Here is a 22,164-nt window from a genome sequence, read left to right on the forward strand (position 1 = left end):
TGTTAAATTGTCAAACTAATGAACTGAACAAAATTTTGAGTCAAAAAATGTTCAAGTTGTTATAAATTTTACTGCATAAAATTTATAAACTGATGTGACAATAATTGTAATTAGTTTTAGACTTCAATCATCGCATTAGTGAATGTTTGAATTGTTTCTATCATGATTGGTGACACATTAACTTATAAGTACAATGTAGTAAAAGTTCTAGTTCCCATAGGTCATAGCAGTGCTCTTTTGGGCCTCTATGAAAGAAATACCATATTAACAAAAACACTTGAATAAAATTGCACAGTTTTATTCATGTCATCAAAAAATATTCATGTCATCTAATTTTTTTTAGTAAAAAGAGCCGTCTAAGTTTTTAATCTTAAGTAATTTTGATCAAATAATCATACTTTTCTTCAATTTTGCACATTTATTTATGAGTTTTTTTCTTTAGGTCTATTAATTTTTGAATTAAAATAAGTCGTGAAAAGACAAATTCAAGTGTCTTGCTTTTTATTCATTTTTATGTATAAACAGTTAAACACATTAAATTCAATCGGTGTGGGGCAAAAAATTAGCACAACAGCCCAGGGTCGAAGGACCTGGGCTTTGGGGCAAAGCCCACTACAATTAATTGTTTAGAGATGGGTGGAGTGGACCAACATGTGGGCTCCTTGACTCACTAGCTAAAGTTGGTAAAAATGACCAAGAACAACAAATAGAGAATTGAGTGAAAGGGTGTGTATTGATGTTTTCTCGATCAATCGAGAAAAGTTTTGATACACCTTTAAATAATACAAGTTTATGTGATTTCTCCATAATTCTAGATCTCCATCATTGTTCAATGGGGCCTCCTCTCATTTTATAGCAATTTGCCTTTCATTCTAGCCTTCCACTTGGACAGTGGTGAATCTCCCTCAGAGACTTGTCTCATCCCTCCTTTGGGGGAATTGTAGGGTGAGCTACAAGTTATTCAAGCATTATTTAGGTCTTACATCCTTCGTTAAATGCGACTGTCTTAGTTGGTGTAGTGCATTTAATGCGGAGGTAATGGAGACTTCCTCAACACGCCTCCCTTTCTCTCCCTTCTAGTACCTTCCATGACTACCCACCTTGGTCCAAATTCTCAGGTTGGGATATAGTTTATCTCTCTTTCCTCGGAGTGCAAGGGGCCCTTGCCCAGCCCTCCTCCCTTGGCCAGGTTGACACTCTCTTATTTACCCATTGGACCCATACCGCCCTCGAGCATGGTCCAGTAGTAGTGCCGCCCTCAGACCCCCTACACAATCTTTGAATAAATTTTTTGAACAATAATGTTCTATTAATTTTAATGTTTGTTATACTCGCATGAACACAATTTTATATATATATTAATTACGGTGGTGTTGACAGAACAGACAGTTCATTTTCATTCCCATCATCATGTACTATATTACTAATAAGATGATGTTGTGAAACTGGCCCATTTAAAAGCAACCGATTGTAGATTTAGAAATGATAGTCAAATTCAGGAATAGGAGCATACGTAAAAAGTAATCCAATTTACTAGTTCTCCTACTAACCTCGGGGCTTCTTAAGTATGGTCCTATTTTATATGGTGGTGTTAGGGGGACAATTTTTACAAATCTTTGGGCCTATGAAAATTCTTGTTTCGAAATGGAAACAGCTCAGAAACAGATCCCAAGGCCGACAAGCTTCATATTCTAGCACATTAACACCATAAACCCCGAAATCAGCCCAAAGAACTCACGGCCCGCGATCATGCCCATAAAGTGATAGCATATCAATATATCAACTGGAAAAGTTGGGCAAATTTTGGTCCCATGTGACCAGTCCAAAGCCCAAAGATATAGACAACAAAGCTCAGAAACAGATCAATTCCATAGCCCATAAATTCGGCACAGTATAAGCATTTGACCAACAACATGAAAGGCCACCTAATGAAGAGTGGCCAACTTGGGCCCACAGAAAATATACCAACCAAGCAAGGGTCCAAAACAAATCGAAAGCTTTATTAAATATAGGAAAGGAACTAGTAAAGGCAATAAAAAAAGAAAAAGAAAAAAAGAAGTGAATTGGAGAGCAAAAAAGTTCTAAATTGCATCCACTTTTTGTTTTTTTGGCTGAATGAAAAAAAGGAGCTTCAGGTGTGGATTCATCGACCCCACAGTAGGTGACGATAATAAATAATATCATACGTACCATCGGAGCTTTGTTAGAGTTATCGCTCAAACCACTCATTAAGTGAAATAATTCAAAAATTCCAATGTACAAGTTTTCCATACTCATTTATGAGGTTTTGTTTTTTTTTTTTTTTTTTAATTAGGCCCAAGTGGTGCTTACCATTGGACAATGATTAATGTCATGTGTAAGTGTAAGAATTCATAAAAACAAAACATATCTGCTGTGTTATAAATCTTACTTGACACTACCTTTGGAAAGTTTTTGTTCAATATGTATAACCCAGTCAAGAGAATCCAATTATAATTATTGGTCAATATGTATTAGGACATATGCGTGAAGTTTTTGTTCTTAGTACCTAGTAAAATTTAAGATCTTTGGTGAGTTTGGCGTGGTCACCATTTTCTTTAGTTGGCAAGAGCTATTATGCTACATAGCAATTTTTCTAACCCTACTGCCACTTGGCCAGTACAGCTAAAGAGACAGACTTAGCTAAATTTTTTGTATTCTTTGTTCCCTATTAATAAAATTCTTTACTGATTCATCAAAGAAAAAAAGAAAAAAGAAAAACCCTCAGATTAACTGCATTATGTAGTCATTCTTAATATAAAATTTTGCATTATAAATTTTGGTTCTCAATTTCTTGAAATTGTTAGGAGCAATCATGCTTCCTTTGAAAGACCTGTGAACTTTGGGGTCTTCTATCTTCTTTTGCATCTATCTTATTGAGCAACCAATCTTCTTGCTCCTAGAATTCTCTTGGTTGCCTTTACCACCCTCACTGAGAATTCTGTGTTTTCTTCTCTCTTTTTCACATTCCCATAAACCACAAAGCATTAAGACTCGTGGGTCATGGAGCCACATCAACAATGACACATTTTGTACCCACTAGATAAATTACGAACAAAGAAGTACTTGCGTTCAACATTCGAATTAAAAAATAATCTGCAATTAAATGAGAAATTTGAAAAATTTTGCATCCTAGAATCATTATTGAGGTTACAAAGAAGGTGATTGGTATAAAAATCTATGAGAAAATCTAGATCTCGTTCCTTAATGTAAAATTTTAAGATTTCAAATTAGGCAGTGTGCGTGGACTGCCTTGATTCCTTCTGTTATATGTACTGAAGAATAAATGCTAAGGTTTGTAGCGAGAAAAAATTCTCCAATATGGGTAGTCTATATTGACCTTTTACATTGTTAAATCTAAGGCCATGGACTAGTTCAAATTAAAGAAATGAAACAAAAATTTGAGAGCAATGTCAAATGATAAAGATGAACTGGATGAGTTTGAAAATACTTGTGGGTTGTGAAGTAGGAGAATTTTAAGTGAGGCAAAAAAAAAAAAAAAAAACTGAGGCCCTGATACTTTTGTAATTAGTAAGGGTTTATTAGCTATTACATATGAATGACAGATGTACAAAATTTATTTTGTGAGAATTATATCAAATGATAATTTTTATTTTTATTTTTTTGGTCTCATCATGAGAGTCACTCTCATGTAAGTAAGTGTACATACTTTAAAAACAATCACACTAAAGCAGTACCGTATTCTGCAATTGACCAAATGCCTAGGACTAAACGATGTTGTTACATTATAGAGCCCAATGAAACGTTGTCGTCATGATAAGGAATAATCATAAGTCAGTCACGTGTTCGTCACATGCTTCAGTTATGTAAGGATTAGTTTAGACCAGTTGTCTATCTTGATTGGTTGTGACCGATAATTAATGAGTTTGTTGTAACAGAGCATCACATATGGTAAATTTGTAATTATGCTCTCTGTTTTTTATCAATGAGAAAACCCATTTTATTTAGAGCTTTTTTGATAAACCAATCTTTTTATATTCTATCGTAAGGTAAAATTTTGAAGCACAATATTAATAAAAGATCAAAGGCAAATTATAACTTACCTACTTGGTTCGGTCAAAATTTAAGTTACTGTATGTGATTTAAAATTTGACACTTTACTTACTTGAGGTTAGCTCAATTAGAGTTCTGTAACCCACTTTTGTTAAAAATAAGATTAAATATGCAATTTTGCTTCATTTTATGTCTCTCTCCTCCAAAAAAAAAAAAAAACAAAAAAAAAAAAAATATATATATATATATATATATATATATATATATATATATATATATATATATATATATATATATATATACACGCACAAAATTAAATAAGCTAAAAAAACAATCCAACAAAATACTTGCATTATGAGATTTTAAATCACAGGTAGACAATTTAAATTTGGCGAAAAACCAATTTTCGTCCCTACATTTTCACGCGATTCCCACTTTGGTCCATATCTTTTATTTTTACCGGTTTTAGTCCCTAAAATCAAAAATGCGATCTTGTTTTTGTCCCATTGTTAGTGCTCTAATGGCAAAGTCCTAGGTGGCAAACGGAACACCCTATTAGCTGACGTGACACTGATGTGACAATTAAAATATTATTAAAAAAATATGCCATGTCAGCATTTTAATTTTTTTTAAGCCACGTCAGAAATTAAAAAAAAAAATTAAAGAAAAACCTTAAATCTAATTAATTTAAAATTTTATTTTCTTAATATTCATGTTCTTCACAGACCAAACCCAGCAACAAGAACTTAAACCCAAATCAAAAGAACACAAACAAAAACAAGAAGAAAAAATTAAATTAAATACCAATTGGAAATTTTCTTCATGTTCTTCCCAAATCCAAGAAGCAACTAAACCAATCTCTAACAAACCCCAAATCCAAATCCAGCAACCAAACCCAATCTCCATCAAATCTAGAAAAACAAAAAATAAATCCAAGAAACAAACACATAAACACAGTAACTAACGCAATCTTTAGCAAACCCATAAACCCAGAAATTTTCTTGGGAAACAAACACACAAAAAAATCCATAAAATCAAAAAACTCCACATTCTCTCAAAAAAACAAAAACAAAAAAACCCAGAACAAGAGGAACAAAGTTTTGCAAATCAACTGGTTGTTCCTTTTTGGGTCCTCACATGGCATGTGGTCCATTGAGTTTGTAGAGCAAGCCTCGATGGTGACCGACTGAGTCCCCAGTCCACCAACGCCGCGAGGCGGTGGCGTTGACCTGGATCGGAGGTGGAGAGGAGGAGGGCTTGGTGTCTTGATGCGGCCATAGAGTCCTAATGGCCGCCACAATCACAATCACAGTCACAACCAACAACAACACTTCCACCACCACCACCATCAACATCCACCACTGCCAAATCCATACCCACAAACCCAAATATAAAATAAATAAATAAAAAAACCAAATCAGATATTATTTCTGCCATAAGCACCAAACCCAAGACTTGTGGCGGCCAACGACGAGCAAAACCATGGCCACCCATGAGCACCAACAGCGCCATGCCAACCCATGGCGATCTGAACCCACCAACAGCAAGCCATGACCACCCACATGCACCCACCGGCCCACGACAATTTGAATCACGGCCACCCAAAGCCCAAAAGTCGATTTGCCACCACTAAACCCGATCACCCATAGCCCAAAAGCTGATCTCTCATGTCGATCTGCCACCACCAAACCTGGCCACCGATTCAACTCCACCACCAAAACGGCACCACTGAAACACCAAACTTGGTTCTTTTTTGTTTTCAGAAAAATATGAGGACTTTGTTGTTTTTGGGGTGTTTTTGGTTGTGAGTGAGAGAGAGAGGGAGAGAAATTTTTTTGAAGTGTGACCCATTTTTTTCTTTTTGTTTTTGTATGTGTTTTTTTGATATGGGTTTGAGTTCTTAGTTGCTGGGTTTGGTCTACGAAGAACACGAAAAACAAGTTGAAGAACATGAATATTAAGAAATTAAAATTTTAAATTAATAGATTTAAGGTTTTTCTTTAAATTTAATTATTTTTTAAATTTCTGACGCGGCTTTAAAAAAAATTAAAATGCTGACGTGGCATATTTTTAATAATATTTTAATCGCCATATTAGCGCTATGTCAGCTAATAGGGTGTTCCGTTTGCCATCTAGGACTTTGCTGTTACGACACTGATGGTAGGGACAAAAACAAGATCACATTTTTGATTTTAGGGACTAAAACCGGTGAAAATAAAAGATAGGGACCAAAGTGGGAATTGCGTGAAAATGTAGGGACAAAAATGGGTTTTTCGCTTTTAAATTTCAGTCAAATTTCAAGTGAGTAAAGTGTCGAATTTCAAATCACAAGTAGACAACTTAAATTTCGGTCAAACCATAGATGAATAAATTGTAATTTGCTAAAAATATCAAAATGGGCAATGGATAGCATTGATGTTCAATGAAACAAATATTCTTTTTCAATTATTACTTACTAGCTTGTAACCCTATGCATATGCATGAGTACACTTAAAGATATATAATAAGATGCATAATATAATTTATATATATAATTTAAATACTATTGATAGTCATTTTTATATTTTGTTAACTCTTTAAAAATTTTTGTAAGAATATTATTAGGTATAAAATGTAAATTATCCATATTTTTTTTTATTGTGAAGCATTTTTTATTTTTATTTTTTACAATTCATTTATTCTAAATTCTTTGGTTTTTATATTTAATAACTCACTTGGATGAATATGTATGATGTGGTTTCACATTTGATTCTAAAATTAAGAAATAAAACTCTTTAAGAATAAATAACTTAGAACACATGGTGCAAAATTAGAACTCTAATTTAAGTTTCTCTCAGTTTCACCTATTATTATATATATAGATATATAGATTACTCTAAAATTTAATTGTAAATAATCTCAGCGCATTATCTATAAACATAAAGTTTTCTTAGCACAAAAAAAGCCCTAACTCTTACTGCTACTTTGATTCCAGTGTGTATAAGGAACAAGTGCTCACAGTTTCCACATAAATGGGCATGATGCCAAAGAATGAGGAATAAATATTCTTAAATCCAATTTAACAATTAACAATAGAAATGAGAAGGAAGAATAATTAATTAATTATTTTTTTGAATTATATGTTGAAATTGTGAATTTTAATGATAAATAACTTATAAGTTAAAACTCAAAATTTGAATGTAAAATACAAAGATTAAAACCACAAATAAAAGTAAAGTTTCAGAAAAATTTAAATTAGTGTGATAAATAAGAAAGATCGTAGAATAGGACAAATGTTATGAATACCATTTCGAAACCCATTTTGGTTTGTCCATTAGAATAGAGTGTTTAAGTATCGGCCTATTTTAGTATATCATTACATACTGTTTCGAGTTTATTACTATTTTATATAATATATATATATATATATATATATATATATATATATATATATATATATTGTGGGGGTAAAATAAATAAAATATATGTTTAGGCCTTGGGCCTGATTTGGTGATGTAAGCCTATCCAAGCAGAGCCTTTGAGGCCCGCAGGCCAGTTCACGCAACAAGGGGTGAAGGAGTTGTCCGAGGAGGAGTATCTCCTCGGACGGGTCAAGTAAAGGTCATGGGACATGCCAAGGGGTTTGGAGACAGAATTCTGGAAGATCTGTTGCAAAGGGGTGATCCACGCAGTTGTTATAAGGAAGAATGTGTGAGAAATATCAGAGGAGAAAAATCTGCTATCACCGCATTAAAGACTTTGCACCTACCTCCCTGACAGCATTAATGGAGAAATGACCTATGAACAGTGAGGTTGAACCTTCCAGCTGGTATTTGAAAGTTTCAAGAAGGTGCTGGATGAGACAAGTATCTAATGAGGAGATTTGTGATACATGTGGAAGAAAAAAGGAAGAAGAAGGGAGATACAAGAGAACAAGAGAGATATAAAGGGGGGAGGATGGCAGAAGAAAAGGGGGATCGAATACTCAAAAACTGTAGTTGCAATATTGTTCTTAAAGAAAGAAAGGCAATATAAGTGGTCCTCGGCGTACGTCCGAGAAGAGTTTATTTGCTATTCTCATCTATTAAACACGCGGATAACGGCAATCTAGCCTGATTTCTCTCTTTATCCAATATCCATAGCTTAGGTTTTAAGCCCATACTCTATAAATTTTATTGTATAAGGCTCTTTGAGCCTGAGTCCATTTGGGGACAAGACTGGGTACAAATTGTGCACTTACATATATATATATATATATATATATATATATATATATTCATAATATATAATAGGTAATCTTTAAGCCTAATGATGTGTTTAGATACCGCTTATTTTGCTGAAAATTGAAAATATTATAGCAAAATAATTTTTAAATGTATGAATAGTGTTGTAAGACTTATTTTTAATGAAAGTTTTGTTGAACAATGTACGAGACTCGCTGGAAAAGCCACCATAGTCACAAAACACTCAAAAAAGACGCAGACGCAGATGCAGACGCTCCTCTCTAGGCACAATCCATACGCATACCAAATATAAGTTCAATTATTTATAGAATATAATAAGAGTAATAATATAAAGAAAAAAAAAACCTAGATGTTAATGTTAGTCACGTAGAGGCCACTATAGAACAGTGAAAGGGGTTTAAATTACCGTTTTAGAATTACTATTTTATATATATATATATATATATATATAAATTAGTATTATTATTTTACTAATTGCTAATATAGAGACAAGTGATATAAAATAAAAGAATGTGGTTTAAAAAGAAATTCACAATAAAGGGAATTAGATGGGTTATTTTAAAATATATTTAAATTCGGGGTTTTATTTTATTTTATTTTAATTTAGTGTTTAATAGTGAATATGTTGGGATACTTTAGAAATTAGAATCATGAAGCTTCTAGGAAGCTACACTCCCAGTCTCCCACCAAGTACCAACCACCCACGTGCATTGGACTCATACATATCAGTATATCACATTCCAAAAGCTATTTTTTTCAAAGCCTCATAAAAGTCTCAACCACTTCACTTTTTCTCTCTGGAAGTGGCAGAGACACAAGCTTCAAGAAGTGAGTTTCAATGGTAGCACTTGAGCTTTGTTTACAATGACTTCAATTTCTGTTTTGTTTTTTATTTTTTATTTTCGTTTCGACCTGATGTGAATCTTATGTTTCTTCTTCTTCTTCTTTTTGATCTGATGTGAACTGTGAAGCGAACCCAAAGTACATGCCAGCCGAATCTTTAATTTCGGCCGGTATTTGCCGAAACACAGCTAGCACGACCGAAACTGGCCGGAATGGGGGATATATATAGATATATATGAGAGCAGAAAGTATATAAAAATTAGGACAGAGGGAGATTTGCTTTTTGATTTCGATTGGAAAAGAGATTTATTATAATTTATAAGGGAATTGAAGGGTCAAGGACCGAGAGGTGTTGTTCATTTGGGAAAGGCAGCTCAGTTTTGTAATTTTTTTGTTTTGTTTTAGAATTGTGGTCCACCCACCCCCCAATAGTCCCATGCAATGAAATATAATTCTTGAATTTATTCATCATCCAAGGACACACGCAAGAGAAAAAGAGATGCACGAGAATGGAGTATCCAATCAGTAAGGTATCACAACCTTTAAGCAAACAAGACAAGAAAGTAATTCTTGAATTTATTCAGCGAAATGTTTTGCAGAGAGAGAGAGAAAGAGATCGCTTAAAGCATAGAAAAATTTCCTTTATTCCGTCCGTCCCAATCACAACCATCTGTCGCTTTTTCTTCAAGTTGTTTTCAATATTCAATTTATAAACTCCATCTTCTCCGTCATAGCCATTCGCTGCTTTTAGTTCATCTCTCACCTTGTTCTCCTTTCATAAAAGAGAAATGGCCGAGTCTATTGTATCCGGTGTGGCTGAAAGGCTTGGCAACTTGCTCATGCAAGAGTCAAACTTGTTGTCCGGGGTGAGTGACCAAGTTGAGCTGCTACAAACTGAGCTCAAACTGATGCAAAGCTTACTAAAGGATGCAGATGCGAGGCAGGATGAATCAGAGCTTTTAAGGCTGTATATTGCTGAAGTAAGAGATCTTGCTTATGACGCCGAAGATATCATCGCAACATATGCCCTTAAAGTTGCATCCAGAAAGAGGTGCACTTGCATCTTGTATGAAGGAATGACAGTGCCCAAGGTTGGGTCACAGATTGTAAATATCAAGGCGAAGATATCTGTCTTAATAACGAGTTTTCGAGACTATGGCATAAGAGAATCTATAATACAAGGAGGCGGGTCATCCAGTTCCTGGAATGAGAGGGAACGAGAGCAAAGGCAAACATTTTCTCATCTTGAACGTCATAGCATTGTTGGGTTTGATGATGATGTGAATGAATTGGTGGAGTTTTTGCTGAAAGAAGGAGAAGGCAATATTAGGGTTGCTTCCATATGTGGTATGGGTGGTCTGGGAAAGACCACTCTCGCCAAGATGGTTTATAATCACCACGAAGTCAAGCAACACTATGACTGCTTCGCTTGGGTATATATCTCACAGCAATGTCAAAGAAGACTTGTTTGGGAAGGAATTCTATTTAGCCTTCTTTCTCTATCGAAAGAGCAAAGGAATGGAATTCGACAGTTGACAGATGCAGAGCTCGCTGATAAACTTGTTCAAGTTCAAAAAGAGCAGAAGTGTTTGGTGGTTTTAGATGATATTTGGAATGTTGAGGATTGGAACAATTTATGTGGAGGCTTTCCCGGGAATGATAGTAAGAGTCAAATACTGCTTACCTCTCGCAATAAACAAGTGCCTCTGCATATAGATCCCGAAAGTTTACTTTATGAACTACAATGTCTAAATGATGAAAAGAGTTGGGAATTGTTTGAGAAGATAGCTTGGAGAGAAGGTACAAATACTATCAAATCCTAATTTTTTTTTTCTATTAATTTGTCTTTATTGGTAATTAGCTTGAATGATTTTTATTTTCTCTTTTGAAATTAATTTGAAGAAGTAAAAGAGTAAAGGAAGGTCTTACAGCTGTAAAACATATTCAGTGCGAATGACATCTATAACCCATATGAAACACAAATTTTTTCCTAATATATATATGAAACACAATTAAAAAATAGAACAATTTAGAGGACAGAATAAGTAATCAGTTTTAAATAATAGATTTATCTAGATGTAAATTTAAATTTGTCAGATATTACAAGAAAAGATATAAGTTCAATATGAATAATAAAATATGAAGAAATATTTCTTTAAAATTTTTGAACATGTATACATAAATGCTGATTAAATAATTTTATCTTATTTAAAATCATTTTGGTCCAAAAACTATTTTTAACAATAGAATTAATGGATATAGACTCATTAAAAGCTATTGTACAAGCCAAGAATCTCATATCTCAACTAGTATTTATGAACTTTTTTAACAAGGGCATTTTCTATTACATATTGTCCTATTACACACAAAGTACATGCATTTTAGTTTTTTAATTGAAATCATGACTTCAAGACATGATTTCTGTTCAAAAAATAATAATTTTGTGTATACAGTGTGTGCATCAATATGTGTACACTAACAATTAGTCTTTTAAGAAATATATCCATGGTTGAAATGGTTTGGTTTGTGTAATTTCGTATGGCATGGTAATATTAGATTTTTGGAATCTTAGATTCACAAAATCTAATTATAGCAATATAAACATTAGAGTATTTGGTTTATTAGTTACATTTCCATCGCATATCAACAGTGTAACATTATTTTGTTTGGTTGGTTCCTAATCTTCCTTACAATCATAACAATTTTCACAATAAATTTTCAATCCATTTGAAATAATTGAACATAATTATTTTTTTCATAAAAAATCACAAAATAACTAAACAAAATTTTATTTTACTTTCCTCCACTTTCTCACCAACTAAACAACTCAAATCCATTAAAAACAATAATTGAACATAATTATTTTTTTTCATAAAAAATCACAAAATAACTAAACAAAATTTTATTTTACTTTCCTCCACTTTCTCACCAACTAAACAACTCAAATCCACCAAAAACAAACAAATTCATTTCACTTTCCTACACTTTCTCACCAGCTAAACAATTACACTCCACTGTATTTACGATCAAATAACAACAAAATAATTGAACAAAATTCTATTTCACCTTTTCACACTTACTAACCAAACAGCTTATACACATTTTTCCCTTTAATTTATGACTCTTTTTCTCTCCCTTCTCTTTCTCTCTAAACCCTAGTTAGCCTTACTCAAGCTTTGAACCTTCATAGCTAGATCTCTTGAGTTCAGAACGAAAAAACCACACCTACCTCCGCATAAAATTGTTAATGCCAAAGGCCAAGTCATCAAGAGGTCACTTGCCTAAAGTATCTGAGTACGTGAATCAAGAGCATCTCTGATAGTGTTGTGATTGACTCAAAGTGCGTTGTTAGAGCCTGTGCTAGCCTTTGTGCGCCCACCCGAGACTCTCGGTTTTGCCACATTTAAAACCAATACTAACTAATACACCAACAAAACCGCACCAAGCCGACCTTCAAAGCCAGGAGTTGGTGCGGTCAAAACAGAGAACAAACATGAAGTATATAAGTTTTGAAATATCAAAATAAATCCAAGCGAAAAAGAGTAGGCTGCACTGGTGAGTCTTTGCATGTTAATCACTGAGCTACTATACACTTACATAATATACTATATATGTGTGTGTATATATATATATATTGGTCGGTTTCGGTTTGAGTCAAAACAGATTTCACTCGAGACTAAATCGAAAAATTTGGTTTTTTAATTTCCAAACCAAACCGGACCGAATTAGGGAAAAAAACCAAATAAAAGAGTTCGGTTTATCAGTTTTGGTTGGTCCATTCTGGTTTTTTTTTTCAACCCTACACAAGTGTTCCAAGCTCATTGTTATTCTTTAAATGGAATCCAATTGATGTGGAATGATTCCTTTCAGCCCTTCAACCCACTATTCCCTAATTTCCCCTTTGCTGGTTGACTCCCTTTAGTGAGCTTGATTCACACTTAAATCTGAATTTCTTGGATTTGAGTTGGTTGTTGTTGATGTTTGTGGGCTTGGTAAGGCTGATTCAATCAAATAGCCTGGTCACCTCGCTGCTCATGCTAATAGGCTTAGGAGTTGATATTTTAGAGTTTATTTAGGCTTTGTTGATTCAACCCAAACACGTGGACCATGGTTTATGATTTTGTGAGTCTTGACTTCAGCTACTCCCTGTTTTAGTAGCAAGTGTTGTTAACAAGGTTAGGCCTAGCCTCATTAATTTCAGGTGCCCAAACATTTCGGCAACATGGGCTGTGGCCATTCCTGGGTTCTTGTGGGCCAAACTCAGGCCAATTTTAAGCTTTTATTAACATGGCTGTGGCCATTCCTGGGTTCTTGTGGGCCAAACTCAGGCCAATTTTAAGCCTTTATTTACATGGGTGAAGGACCAATTTGAGTGGGTCATGGGCTGGAAACTTGGTCCTTTTAATTTCCACCCTTGGGAGTTTATATAGCGGGCTGCTAGCTTGGCAATTGTGGGCTTTGTTCCAAGGTTCATAGATTCTTTCAAATGTTCATTCTCATGGGTCATGGGCTGTATTTTCCATGATTCCATCAATTATTTGTAGGCTTTCAAGTCGTAAAATATAAGTTTCTCAAAAAGAAAAAAAAATTGTAAAATATAATTGTTTGATGTTATTGTTGTGGTTCTCGGTCAAGAATAAATAATATTATTTTGTTTTTACTTTGCAGACTCTAAAGCCAAAACTAGGATGAAAGATTTAGGGAAGCAAATGATTGGATATTGTGGAGGTTTACCATTACTGATCATCGTACTTGGAGGCCTTTTAGCTACAAAGCAGACACAGGAAAAGTGGGAGGATGTGCTTAGACATGTCAAATCATACCTTTATGTAGAACAAAACTTACGGATCAACATGATTTTGGCTTTAAGTTATAATGATTTGCCTTGTCACTTGAAACCATGCTTTCTATATTTAGCTCATTTCCCAGAGGATTTTGAGATACCAACAAAAGAATTGATTCGAATGTGGATGGGAGAAGGTTTTATATCACAAATTCAGCATGGAGGAAGAAGAGAGGGTACAATTATGGAAGAGGGTGTGGGAGAGCGATATATATGGGAGCTAGTGCAGAGGTTCATGATTCAAGTAGGGAAAAGGGGCTCACTTGGAAGGATCAAAACTCGTCAAATCCATGATCTTATGCGAGACTTTTGCCTATTAAAAGTCCAAGAGGAAAATTTTCTCCATATCACCAATGTTTTCTCCTTGAAACAACGTGAAGGGCTTATCTGTAAAGTTCGAAGACTTTCTATTATTCCAGAATCAGGTGATAATTCCTTAAAGGTGATGACCTTCAATAAATATCCTTACCTAAGGTCTATTCTCCATCTTCTGCCTCCTTATGATCAACCTTATTTCAAAGATTTTCGTTTCAAGAAATTCAAGTTGGTTAGAGTGATACATTTGGAAAATTTTGAAAAGCACAGCAGAAAATTAATCAGAGACATTGGATGTCTCATCCACTTAAGATATTTATCTCTCAAAGATAGCAACATAAACAAGGTGTCATCATCTATTGGCAATTTGAGGTACTTGGAGACACTAGATTTGCGGATATTAAACCATTCAAGAGTGCCAAATGTGTTTAAGTATATGAAACAGTTGAAGCATCTCTATTTACCCAACGATTATAATGTACATGGTAAGTTGGAGCTGGGCAATCTTTGTTATTTGCGGACATTGGTGAATGTTCAACCCAATACCATCCAAATTCCCACATCATTCCAACTCAACCGTCTTTGGGTTCTTAAAGTGAGGACTAATACACGGGCCCAAGATACAATACAAATACTAGTAAGTCTGATATCAAGGTGTCCAAATGTAGAAAAGCTAAATATATTAAACTCCATAAAAAAGAAGCTTCCAGAAGCTCACCAATTCTCTCAAAATCTTGCCAAGTTGACCTTATTCAAGACTAGGCTTGAGGAAGACCAAATGGCAACTTTAGAAAAGTTGCCCAACTTAAAAATCCTTAACCTTCTGTATGAAGCTTTTGAAGGGAAGAATATGGTTTGTTCAGAAAGAGGATTTCCTCTGCTTCAGTCTCTTTTCCTTTCTGAATTGTTTCAACTAGAGGAGTGGAGGGTGGAGGAAGGAGCCTTGCCTAATCTCTGTCATTTGGAAATTGTCTGTTGCCCTAGATTGAAGATGATTCCTGATGGATTGAGGTTCGTCACAACCCTCCAGAAATTGGAGATCAAAAGCATGCAAAAGTCATTTAAAGATAAGCTTGACAAAGGAGGACCGGATTTTGACAAAGTCAAACATGTTTCTTCCATTGCATTTCAAAACTGTGGCAGAGAATGATAATCTTTAGCTAAACAAGGTACATCAATGAATTCTTGCACTTACATCTTTGATAAATTTTATGGTATTTCTTTTCTTCTAAATCTCTCCAATTAATTCAAAATTTTCCCCAATAATATTGAGCAAATGTTTCCCTAATGTAATGATGATACTTCTTTTGATTAGAATGAAGCTCTTATCTATTATTTTCCGCAATTTACACACTTATTTATTAGGTTCTGAACCCACAACCTCTCTCTCCATTAAATAAGAAAGAAAATTATTTTCTGCTTCATCTTGTGGTGCTCTCTTAATTTTTGCCATTGTTATTAAATGTTACTTTAATGAGTTCATGTCTATATAATATTTCATTTTAATTCGGTTTTGATGTTTTGGGCTAATCATTCTCCTGAATTTTTTTTTTGGCAAGTGAAATCATCCATGGTCTACAACTGGTACATGTTGGTGTTAGTCATACAATTTGAAGGATATGATTGCAGAGGCTCATTTAAGCATATTCTATGACGCCTATGAGTAGTGATGTAAAAGATTGTTTGTTTGGTAATGGTACTCTACGTTGTACTATTTTGTTGGGTGGTTTGTTTTCATTGTAGTGTATTTTTTTTAGTGTTGCTTTCTTGTTCCACTTTGGTGGCTTTGCTATGATTGCACACTTCGTTCATGTATTCTATTGAATAAAGGAAATCAATGTATAATTGGAGTAGAAATTTTTTTTATATTTAATGTGGGGTTTTTCATATTTATTTATGTTATGTTGATCTCGCAGCATTTTAATTGTATGTTGTTTATAGCAAAGCTAGTTCAATTTGTCCTTGTATTTAGCAGTAGCATTTATTGAGCTGGGAATATTTATTAGCATGGACGGAAATCGCTGCCTTTTCCATATCAATATAGTAACTAAAACACTAGTTATGTGTAATTGAGAAATAAGCAATTATGCAAACAAAATACGTTCAATGGAGTTTTTATTCCTTTTAGATTTATGCCATAATTTGAATTTTATAAATTCAACATCATTCATAATTAGAGTAATCATTTTAAGAATGTATTTGTTTCTAAAAAAAAAGAAGGGAAGAATGAATTTGGTTGTTCATAATAATAGTTTAAATAGTTATAGTTGAATAGAGTGATGGGTAAATATGAGCTGTAAAATGCTTCTTGTAAATTGGGTGATGAGGTCTTTATACTATTGTGATTAGTGGGGAATCATAGCCATTGCATATGTATGACAATTGTTTGAAATTTTTTGTTGAGAGTAGTATCAAATGATTATGCTTTGTTGCCTAGAATTTCTTCATATTCTTTCCCCCAAACATTCAAGTTCTTTATGTTCTTTCCCCAAAGAACATGTTTGGCTGCCCTAAGAATAAAAAAAAAAAAAAAAATCATGATTTGATTTTCTTAGCACCCAAACATACAAAGACACATAAATCTAAAAGAACAAACCCAAAACCCAAAAACAACAAAAATCCAGAACCCCAAAAAAACCAAGCCAACCGGCATGACCCCTACCAACAACGAACCCAACTAGCCACCATGACCTACTATAACAATAAACCAATTAGAACGAAGGAAGCAAAGGAAAATGGGTTGTGGGTTCAAGGGAGTATGCCTCGACCTTTGGAGTGGATTGTGGCAGAGGGTGAAAAATGGGGTTACCACTTAGATTAGGTCTAGGAATCATATTGGGCCTTTTGGGCCAATCACATACATGCATAGATCTGGATGCTAGATTATGGGTCCAGAGTTTGGGTATGGCTTGGGAAAGTGTTAGGCACCCAAGACTGCCCGGCTTGTGGGATGGGCTCCATTATGTGTTGCTAGGATCTACTTCATTAATGAGATATAATATACAACCTTGAATTCTAGAACAAAAAATAGAAAGAGTACCTTGATGTAGTGAAATTCAAAAACAAGAATTAAGAAGACCTTCAATCTTCTTCTTAATTCTACATGGTGTGCAAGATGTGTGGTCTCTAAATTAGTTCTTATGTACATTCTTGTTCAAGAGAGATCAATAAAAAAACTGTTTTTCTCTTCTTTTAATCATACGTACGTTTTAACTACCTTCGTAGTTGTTGTATTTAATAACTCTTACTAAATAAACAATTGATTATCTAATTGGGTTAGCCTTTTGGGCTAGCCCAATTGGGCTTTAGTGTGTGGGTTGAGATGGGACCAAAGAGAAAAGATAAGGCTTTAACTCCAATGAACTTCGGGCTTTCATTAACTCTTAACAAACCCAAAATTATTATTAATTATATAATAAGTACCACTATGGAAATATAATTACACTTTAGGCTTTATTAATAAATTATATCCCAAGACTCTAAGATAATATCATTTGACCCCTTTATGAAATATCCATAGTGAACAAAATCATAATAAACTATCACTTGTAAATCACGGTTTTATTCCTTAAGTCCCTGGTTTAATCTTTTAGTTATTCATATATTTTATGAAATCTAATTTAATTAAATATAAACTTTAGTAACTCTTTACTAAAGTGGCTGAGCCCAGCATCTTGAATAACCAGTTCCAATTAAATTTATCTCAATGAGATATTTTTTTTGTTTCTACAGAAAAAAATTATGGATTCTATCTTAAGAATATGTGTTCTCTCAACACAACATGCAATTACTCAACATATTGAGATTTTGACCGTTAGATTAGATCTTACTCTTGATGTATCAAAGCAACCTACATTTCATGATCAGGTTCACAATCCTCTAAGGATTGAAAGTCTATGAAAATGAAACTCGTGAGATTTATTATTTGGGAGGCAGTTGTTAATTGAATAATTAATCTCACAGTGGTCCAGTTCAATGTATTAGGTTCTAAAAATTTAGGATTAAATGTTTAGATTCCTATTTTGTTTGTATTGTCAAACCGTGAACAAAAATATGTCTAGATTAGGTGTTAGACATTGCTTAAGATTGTATAAATCAAGATTCAAGAATATTCAAGTTGCAGAAAGGAGTGTTCAAATTTTGTGAACCTTGACCGATTGAAAATTAGATCCAAAGGAAAACCCTAACTATGTTTTGGATTTTAAAGGAAAATTAGATCCAAAGGAAAATTAAATCAGATTATGTAGATTTTAAATTAGGCCCAAGCCCACGAAAATGTTTAAGGGTTTCAGTCCAACACTTCTAGGCATAAAAGGAAAACCCTAACTACGTTTTGGAGACTCTTGGAAGACTTGTGAGTTACTCCTGTGAGATTTGTTAGATTCTATAACCTTCTAACTCTATAAGTATCTATTGGAACAGGATCTACAATCAAGTATTGGTGGATTTAGTTGCTACTACAAGCAACAACTGGTGATCTATATCTTTGAGTAAGATCTCATATTCATAAGTGAGGGAGCTTGTGTTCAGCAAATTCAAGGGAGAAGAGTCCGTGGAATTGGAGCTACATGTTGTTGTGTTAGTAAGTTCTACTAGAGGTAGTATTAGATTTAGGGTTAAATCTTTTGTAAACTTCAATTGTTTCTAGTGGATTTGTTCTCTCTTTGTTCACCAAAGGATCAAATAACAAGCGCTGCTATATGCATATACAACAAATTAGGTAGTGTGCGTGCACTGCCTTGATCCTTTCTATTATGTTTACTGAAGAATAAATGCTAAGGTTTGTAGTGAGAAAAGATGCTCCAATATGGGTAGTCTGTATTGACCTTTTACACTACTAAATCTAAGGCCATGAACTAGTTCAAATTTAAGAAATGAAACAAAAAATTGAGAGTAGTATCAAATGATAAAGATGAATTGGATGAGTTTGAAAATACACTTGGGTTGTAAAGTAGGAGAATTTCAAGTGTGACAAAAAAATAGGCCTTTATACTATTGCAATTATTAAGGGTTTTTATTAGCCATTATTGTTGGGAAATTTAGACCCCGGTTGATAGAATTAACAAGTTTTAAACCCAAATTGTTAATTAGATTTATTATGAATAAACTTGTTAAAAACAAACAAACATCAATATTATGTCAAAATCATGCAGCGGAAAAATAAATAAGACAAGATATGATGATCGAGGAAAACCAATGAAACAAACTAGTTTCACAGTAAAAAACCTGGGGAAAAACCTTCCCGGAAGGAAATCCACTATAGTAAAGAGAAGTTTCAGATCTAGTACAAAACTTTTGTCCCTAGACACTACAATCCCCGTAGATGAACTTACTGCAGAAACCTTCTACAGCTTTAGAACCTCTGAACTCTTCAATATATAAACGCCATCCTTTTGATGCACAGATCCCAGTACGTGACTAACTCCTTTGTACGAATCCCAGTATGTGACTCACTCACAAACTTAAGGAAGAAGAATTTTGGCTACAAAGTTCTTCACTTCATCAGCAATGAAGATCAAGAAGCACTTGGTTACAAAACCTTAAGGCGCAAAGATGCAATAGCTTCTTCGGTCACCTTTTGCATGTGTTCTCCTTGTATTCTCTTATGTGACGGTCTCTAAAATAAGCCTTATATATATCTAGGGTTGTGAGAAAAGAAACCCTACACATACATGTTAGCATGGGCCGAAAATCACATCTGAAAATCTGAATTTCGTAAAGCTCAATAGATACAGCTGTTGAGATAGCTGTCGAGACCTCGATAGATAGCTATCTGTCGAGAAGCTGTCAAGTTTCAATGAATCAGCACTTCTTCACTTATTTCTTGGATAGATTTGCATGGCTTCAATACTAGACTTGAACTCTTGTTCTTTGAAGTATTGAACACATCCTAGATCTACCTAAATACATGTAGAGTGCGTTTTGTCAAAGGATTGGCCAATACATAAAATGTTGACATATATTCCTAACATCAAATCACATATGTCTTAACAATCTCCCCCTTTGGCAATTCGTGACAAAACCACAAAAAATGAATGAACATATGAGAGGAGTCATAAATCACTCAACTCATACTCACTTGTTAAGTACAATAAAATCTATCCTAACACAAACTCTTAAAAAACTTTGCAAGAAGAGAGTTCATGGCAAGAAAGACTTTGACAACCTATATTTCTAAAACACTTAAACAAAACTCATCAAGGCATCTTAGTGTGAGACAAAAATAAAAGATTGCATACAATAAATAAGAAACATGTGTATAAAGATAAAAAAGAAACAACACATGTAGAGGTAGGTAAAGAAAACATACATTATCACACACACACACACACACACACACACACACATATATATATATATATATAATAAGCACAATATATGTAAAAATGGTTACAAGATTGGAGTACAAGAAGGAGGTAAGCACTCCCCCTAACAAGATGAAACACATCTCCCCCTTACAAAGGCATTTATTTCTTCCCCTAACATGTAGAATCTTTAAAAAGAAACCACATATTCTCCATAATTTCTCCCTCTTTTTGTCATGATTGACAAAGGGTACAAGAAACTAAAAAGTTTCACTTGAGAAACATAAAGATGATCAAGGATGATCAAAGGGGCAAAAGGAATCCATAAAAATGCATGAATGTAACCAAACAATATGCTATGGATGACAAGATAAAAGAAAGATGCAAAACATGTAAAAACAATGCATGCAAGAGAATCTCGATGGATCGAGAGGTGTCGAGCAGCTATTGAGCCAACCTCGATGGATCGAGAAGGTGTCGAGGATCTATCGAGTAGATAGAAACTTTCTCGATGGATTGAGAGATTATCGAGAAGCTATTGAGATTGCGATAAGAAAAAGCTAAAGAGCTCAATAGATAGCCTAGCTGTCAAGAGGTGTCGAGGAGCTGTCGAGATTGATTAAAAACAGTTTTTCAAGAAGAGAAAAACACAGACATGAATGCAATCAAACATGCTACTCAATCAAGGATTCAAACAACATTTTAATCTCTCAAAAACATCTCTCAACAAGAAAAATGTCATGCATTTAGATCCAAAACACACGCACACACACACACACACACTAAATAAGTCTAACCAATTTTATATTTCAAAAACAAGTTTAGACAGTTTAGTGAGCATACATTAACACATTTAAACCTTGTGATGGCCAAATCACATTGTACCTTCACATGTATCAAAAGCAGCAAAGAATATGGCGTGTTGTGTGTGAAAAACATTACAAGATTGCATAAGTGTCAACATGTTATGACGATTTGAGATATGAGTAAATTAATTTAACTCATACACGATCATAACTGTTTGATGGGGACAATCACCTTCAAAGTACATCTTATAACTTCCACATCTCCTAGAATATATGTTTGCAATCATATATAAAGTATTTTGATGTTTTTGCTTTTATTTTACTTTGCATATTTTTCTTTTATTAAGCATATCATACATGGGCATATAAGATATAGAAAAAAAATACCCAATTATGTTAAACTTTTTGACATTGCACTTTTGCTATGCCGAAGTATACAGATGTCATTTCATAATTAGCGGGCAACAGTGGTGAGGTTATTTATGCCTTTCTCTTAGGATTTTTTAGTCATTCCCGTCAAAAAGAGTGATACGAGTGTTAAGTATAAGAGATTACTTAATCTCACTCATCACAAATACGAGCCACAAGCTCACTTGCTTAGTTGTGCATAGAGACGCTCATCTAAACTACAAAAGATACAAAGTTTAGAAAATTTTGTTTCAATGGCCATCCAAGGTATACAAGTACTAATGTACAAAAACACACCATTTTTGTATTTTTCTAATTTTTCCTTTTTATTTTTATTTTGAAAAAAAAACAAAAAAAAAAAACAAAAAAACCAAACAAAAACAGATAAA

General features: G+C 33.8%; 1 protein-coding gene across 1 annotated transcript; it reads left to right on the plus strand.

Annotated features, from left to right (window-relative positions):
* The first annotated feature begins 9,860 nt into the window (after positions 1–9,860).
* Positions 9,861–16,122, plus strand: LOC142629741 (putative disease resistance protein At1g50180). The gene is made up of 3 exons (XM_075803779.1): positions 9,861–10,898; positions 13,767–15,425; positions 15,816–16,122. The coding sequence occupies exons 1-2, from the start codon at positions 9,887–9,889 to the stop codon at positions 15,404–15,406; spliced, it is 2,652 nt and encodes an 883-aa protein (XP_075659894.1). The 5' UTR covers positions 9,861–9,886; the 3' UTR covers positions 15,407–15,425; positions 15,816–16,122.
* Positions 16,123–22,164: the final 6,042 nt, after the last annotated feature.

The sequence above is a fragment of the Castanea sativa genome, chromosome 3 (genome assembly GCF_040712315.1).
Source record: "Castanea sativa cultivar Marrone di Chiusa Pesio chromosome 3, ASM4071231v1".
Lineage (NCBI taxonomy): Eukaryota > Viridiplantae > Streptophyta > Magnoliopsida > Fagales > Fagaceae > Castanea > Castanea sativa.

Excerpts from the sequence above, each read along its gene's own strand:
- LOC142629741 (XM_075803779.1), top strand. The coding sequence starts at position 9,887 with ATGGCCGAGTCTATTGTATCCGGTGTGGCTGAAAGGCTTGGCAACTTG. Across the intron at positions 10,899-13,766 it reads GAAGATAGCTTGGAGAGAAG|ACTCTAAAGCCAAAACTAGG; the intron begins GTACAAATACTA and ends TTTACTTTGCAG.